Here is a 5,535-nt window from a genome sequence, read left to right on the forward strand (position 1 = left end):
GGATGGTTAGAAGGTTGGATGATTAGAAGGATGGGTGGTTGGATGGTTAGAAGGTTGGATGATTAGAAGGTTGGATGGTTAGAAGGTTGGATGGGTGGTTGGATGGTTAGAAGATTGGATGGGTGGTTGGATGGTTAGAAGGTTGGATGATTAGAAGGATGGGTGGTTGGATGGTTAGAAGGTTGGATGATTAGAAGGTTGGATGGTTAGAAGATTGGATGGGTGGCTGGATGATTAGAAGGTTGGATGGTTAGAAGGTTGGATGGGTGGTTGGATGGTTAGAAGGTTGGATGATTAGAAGGATGGGTGGTTGGATGGTTAGAAGGTTGGATGATTAGAAGGTTGGATGGTTAGAAGATTGGATGGGTGGTTGGATGGTTAGAAGGTTGGATGATTAGAAGGTTGGGTGGTTAGAAGGTTGGATGGGTGGTTGGATGGTTAGAAGGTTGGATGATTAGAAGGATGGGTGGTTGGATGGTTAGAAGGTTGGATGATTAGAAGGTTGGGTGGTTGGATGGTTAGAAGGTTGGATGGTTGGAAGGTTGGATGATTAGAAGGTTGGATGGGTGGATGTTTCGGTGTTTGGGTGGTTGGATGGTTAGAAGGTTGGATGGTTGGATGTTTCAGTGTTTGGGTGGTTGGATGGTTAGAAGGTTGGATGGTTGGATGGGTGGATGTTTCGGTGTTTGGGTGGTTGGATGGTTAGAAGGTTGGGTGGTTGGATGGTTAGAAGGTTGGATGGTTAGAAGGTTGGATGGTTAGAAGGTTGGATGGTTAGAAGGTTGGATGATTAGAAGGTTGGGTGGTTGGATGGGTGGATGTTTCGGTGATTGGGTGGTTGGATGGTTAGAAGGTTGGATGGTTGGATGGGTGGATGTTTCGGTGTTTGGGTGGTTGGATGGTTGGACTCTTGGTTCCAGAATATGTGACAGGTTCAAGCTAAAATAAGGTTTTAGTGCCCTTTAAATTTACTGTGAATGCGTAATGATCAATTATTAACCTCTAATTATTATTTATCAATAATTCAGACATGGCTTCAGTTTCCCAAAGGAACAATTAGACAGACAGCAGGACTCTGTGTGTCTGTGTGTGTTCAACCTGTGGGTCAGGACCCCCCAGGAGGTCCCGAGATAAATCTGAGGAGTCATGGGATGATTGACGTGAGACAGTGAAATGCTGAATATAAGACAATATTATTTTCTGAACATCTGCTCCTACAGAGAGTGATGCATTTTGGGTAGACTGTGGCCATGATGTCGCTAGGCTAACAGGTTTCTGTCTGTTTATAGTGAGTCGGGTCAGTTAGTCAGCACTGAAGGTTTAGTCCTGTTTAACCAGGTTCTGTTTTAAAGGAATTAATCTCCCCGTGTCTCTCCAGCAGAGCGGACTGACGTCTAACAGGAGAGTGTGAAGACCTCATCCTGAACTACACTGCGCGGAAACTCCCCCAACAACAACCGTAAAGATCTGATGGTCACTTCACTGGAACATGCAGATTCTCTGTAAATTATCACATACTTTGTTCTTTTCTTGTTTTCAAAACCAGTTGTTGGGAACTGGAGGAGGTGGTCTCACAGTTGGTTCCTTGCGGTACTTCATTCAAATGATTAAATTAAAAATGTTCGGAGAGAAAGTGTGCTGACCTTTTCAGCCTGAGACGACCAGAAGCTTTAATATCTACAAACACGTGTTTCCCCGTGTGCGTTCAGGTGTGTGTGACTCACCAGTGTGCAGAACCTCTCAGGTGGATTTCCACAGGTGATGCCAGGGGGGTCGACTCTGATCTGCATCACCTCCTTCATGTTGGCAGCGGGGGGCTGACAGGAGTAAAACTCCCACCCCGGCCCCGCCTCTGAGCCGCGCAGAGACCGACACACGTCAAACTGACCGCCGGTCTGACACCTGCCCAGCGACGGCAGGACGAGCAGGAGGGGGAGGAGGTGGGGCAGGAGGTGAGACATGGTGGACTGACAGTCAGACAGACAGGAAGTTCCTCAGAAGGACACATCTCAAAGTCAACTCCCACATTTTTAAATCCGCAGGTTCAGTTCTGCTCGACCGGCTTCAAACAGGTGGTTGTCATGGTTAACAGGTGGTTATCTTGTGGTTGCCATGGTTGCTGGGTAATACCTGAAGTTCAGTCAGACCTGTGGAAACAGTCCTGAAGAGGCTCCGCCCATCGCTAACCTGCGGCAAAGCAGAAACGGCAAAACGAACTAAACTAAGATCTGCTCCAGAGAGACCTGAGGAGAGCTGGACGTGATTGGCTGAATAGTTTCCTAATTTAAAACCGTTGGGAGGACATGAAGTCGTTCACCGTCAGTGTGACATCATCAGATCTTTGAGTTCAGTCCAAACCAAAGAAGACTACAAAACCTTCAGCTATCTACCCTGCGACCCACAGAGACCTGTCTGTCTCTCCGCCTGTCTGTCTTTGTGTGTCTCGGTGAGGAAGATGATTAAACTGAGACTCTGGCGCATCTCTTCTTTATTAAAACGTTTCTCTGCAGGTTTGTCTCTCTGCTCGTCTTTTCAGGATCTTATGAAACACAGGTCCTTCTTCTTGTTCACTAACCATCAAAAATATTTTAAACCCTCCATTTTCTGTTGTACACTCAATGGCCACTTTATTAGGAACACCTGTACAATGTAAAGCTGCTGTAACTCCTGTCTTTATGGTGTAAATTCAATTCTCTGTTTATTTCTACCTCCGGATAGAAAGCAGTCCAGTTCAACACTATTAGCTCAGTGTTGAAACAGACATAGAGACCTAACAGGTGGGCCGGGCTGTCTGTCTCTCTGTGTGTTTCTCACCTGTCTGTCTCTCATGTGTTTCTCACCTGTCTGTCTCTCATGTGTTTCTCACCTGTCTGTCTCTCAGTGTGTTTCTCACCTGTCTGTTTCTCACCTGTCTGTCTCTCAGTGTGTTTCTCACCTGTCTGTCTCTCTGTCTGTTTCTCACCAGTCTGTCTCTCTGTGTGTTTCTCACCAGTCTGTCTCTCTGTGTGTTTCTCACCTGTCTGTCTCTCGGTGTGTTTCTCACCAGTCTGTCTCTCAGTGTGTTTCTCACCTGTCTGTCTCTCATGTGTTTCTCACCTGTCTGTCTCTCAGTGTGTTTCTCACCTGTCTGTTTCTCACCTGTCTGTCTCTCAGTGTGTTTCTCACCTGTCTGTCTCTCTGTCTGTTTCTCACCAGTCTGTCTCTCTGTGTGTTTCTCACCAGTCTGTCTCTCTGTGTGTTTCTCACCTGTCTGTCTCTCGGTGTGTTTCTCACCAGTCTGTCTCTCAGTGTGTTTCTCACCTGTCTGTCTCTCATGTGTTTCTCACCTGTCTGTCTCTCAGTGTGTTTCTCACCTGTCTGTTTCTCACCTGTCTGTCTCTCAGTGTGTTTCTCACCTGTCTGTCTCTCTGTCTGTTTCTCACCAGTCTGTCTCTCTGTGTGTTTCTCACCAGTCTGTCTCTCTGTGTGTTTCTCACCTGTCTGTCTCTCGGTGTGTTTCTCACCAGTCTGTCTCTCAGTGTGTTTCTCACCTGTCTGTCTCTCATGTGTTTCTCACCTGTCTGTCTCTCAGTGTGTTTCTCACCTGTCTGTTTCTCACCTGTCTGTCTCTCAGTGTGTTTCTCACCTGTCTGTTTCTCACCTGTCTGTCTCTCAGTGTGTTTCTCACCTGTCTGTTTCTCACCTGTCTGTCTCTCAGTGTGTTTCTCACCTGTCTGTCTCTCTGTGTATTTCTCACCAGTCTGTCTCTCTGTGTATTTCTCACCAGTCTGTCTCTCTGTGTGTTTCTCACCAGTCTGTCTCTCAGTGTGTTTCTCACCTGTCTGTTTCTCACCTGTCTGTCTCTCAGTGTGTTTCTCACCTGTCTGTCTCTCTGTGTGTTTCTCACCTGTCTGTCTCTCAATCTGTCTGTCTCTCTGTGTGTTTCTCACCTGTCTGTCTCTCAATCTGTCTGTCTCTCTGTGTGTTTCTCACCTGTCTGTCTCTCTGTGTGTTACTCACTTGTCTGTCTCTTGGTGTGTTACTCACCTGTCTGTCTCTCGGTGTGTTACTCACCTGTCTGTCTCTCGGTGTGTTTCTCACCTGTATCTCACCTGTCTGTCTCTCGGTGTCTTGGTCACCTGTCTGTCTCTCCACCTGTCTGTCTCTCAATGTTTTTCTCACCTGTCTGTCTCTCCACCTGTCTGTCTCTCGGTGTGTTTCTCACCTGTCTGTCTCTCGGTGTGTTTCTCACCTGTTTCTCACCTGTCTGTTTCTCAGTGTGTTTCTCACCTATCTGTCTCTGGGTGTGTTTATCATCTGTCTGTCTCTCAGTGTGTTACTCACCTGTCTGTCTCTCAGTGTTACTCACCTGTCTGTCTCTCAACCTGTCTGTTTCTCAGTGTGTTTCTCACCTGTCTGTCTCTCGGTGTGTTTCTCACCTGTTTCTCACCTGTCTGTCTCTCGGTGTCTTAGTCACCTGTCTGTCTCTCGGTGTCTTAGTCACCTGTCTGTCTCTCGGTGTCTTAGTCACCTGTCTGTCTCTCGGTGTGTTTCTCACCTGTCTGTCTCTCGGTGTGTTTCTCACCTGTCTGTCTCTCGGTGTGTTTCTCACCTGTTTCTCACTTGTCTGTCTCTCGGTGTGTTTCTCACCTGTCTGTCTCTCAATCTGTCTGTCTCTCTGTGTGTTTCTCACCTGTCTGTCTCTCAATCTGTCTGTCTCTCTGTGTGTTTCTCACCTGTCTGTCTCTCTGTGTGTTACTCACTTGTCTGTCTCTTGGTGTGTTACTCACCTGTCTGTCTCTCGGTGTGTTTCTCACCTGTCTGTCTCTCGGTGTGTTTCTCACCTGTATCTCACCTGTCTGTCTCTCGGTGTGTTTCTCACCTGTCTGTCTCTCAGTGTGTTTCTCACCTGTCTGTCTCTCGGTGTCTTAGTCACCTGTCTGTCTCTCCACCTGTCTGTCTCTCGGTGTGTTTCTCACCTGTATCTCACCTGTCTGTCTCTCGGTGTCTTGGTCACCTGTCTGTCTCTCCACCTGTCTGTCTCTCAATGTTTTTCTCACCTGTCTGTCTCTCCACCTGTCTGTCTCTCGGTGTGTTTCTCACCTGTCTGTCTCTCGGTGTGTTTCTCACCTGTTTCTCACCTGTCTGTCTCTCAGTGTGTTTCTCACTTGTCTGTCTCTCGGTGTGTTTCTCACCTGTCTGTCTCTCAGTGTGTTTCTCACCTGTCTGTCTCTCGGTGTGTTACTCACCTGTCTGTCTCTCGGTGTGTTTCTCACCTGTCTGTCTCTGTCTGTCTCTCGGTGTGTTTCTCATCTGTCTGTCTCTCGGTGTCTTAGTCACTTGTCTGTCTCTCGGTGTGTTTCTCACCTGTCTGTCTCTCGGTATCTTAGTCACCTGTCTGTCTCTCCACCTGTCTGTCTCTCGGTGTGTTTCTCACCTGTCTGTTTCTCAGTGTGTTTCTCACCTATCTGTCTCTGGGTGTGTTTATCATCTGTCTGTCTCTCAGTGTGTTACTCACCTGTCTGTCTCTCAGTGTTACTCACCTGTCTGTCTCTC

At 47.5% G+C, this 5,535-nt stretch overlaps 1 protein-coding gene and 1 long non-coding RNA gene across 5 annotated transcripts in view; one reads left to right on the forward strand and one right to left on the reverse strand.

The window, feature by feature from the left end:
• LOC123961003 overlaps positions 1 to 2,509 on the forward strand; it is a 7,154-nt gene extending 4,645 nt beyond the window's left edge. For both annotated transcript variants that reach the window (XR_006822639.1, XR_006822638.1), the window contains one exon: positions 1,379 to 2,509. This is a non-coding gene — a long non-coding RNA (uncharacterized LOC123961003). The remainder of the gene's footprint in view (positions 1 to 1,378) is intronic.
• The window catches only part of ntng2a (netrin g2a), a 29,816-nt gene that overhangs the window by 23,698 nt on the left and 583 nt on the right, over positions 1 to 5,535 (reverse strand). For all 3 annotated transcript variants that reach the window (XM_046036082.1, XM_046036081.1, XM_046036083.1), the window contains exon 2: positions 1,725 to 2,187. In XM_046036082.1, coding sequence (XP_045892038.1) covers positions 1,725 to 1,961 — 237 coding nt within the window. In that variant the 5' untranslated portion in view covers positions 1,962 to 2,187. The remainder of the gene's footprint in view (positions 1 to 1,724; positions 2,188 to 5,535) is intronic.

The sequence above is a fragment of the Micropterus dolomieu genome, linkage group LG21 (assembly GCF_021292245.1).
Source record: "Micropterus dolomieu isolate WLL.071019.BEF.003 ecotype Adirondacks linkage group LG21, ASM2129224v1, whole genome shotgun sequence".
Lineage (NCBI taxonomy): Eukaryota > Metazoa > Chordata > Actinopteri > Centrarchiformes > Centrarchidae > Micropterus > Micropterus dolomieu.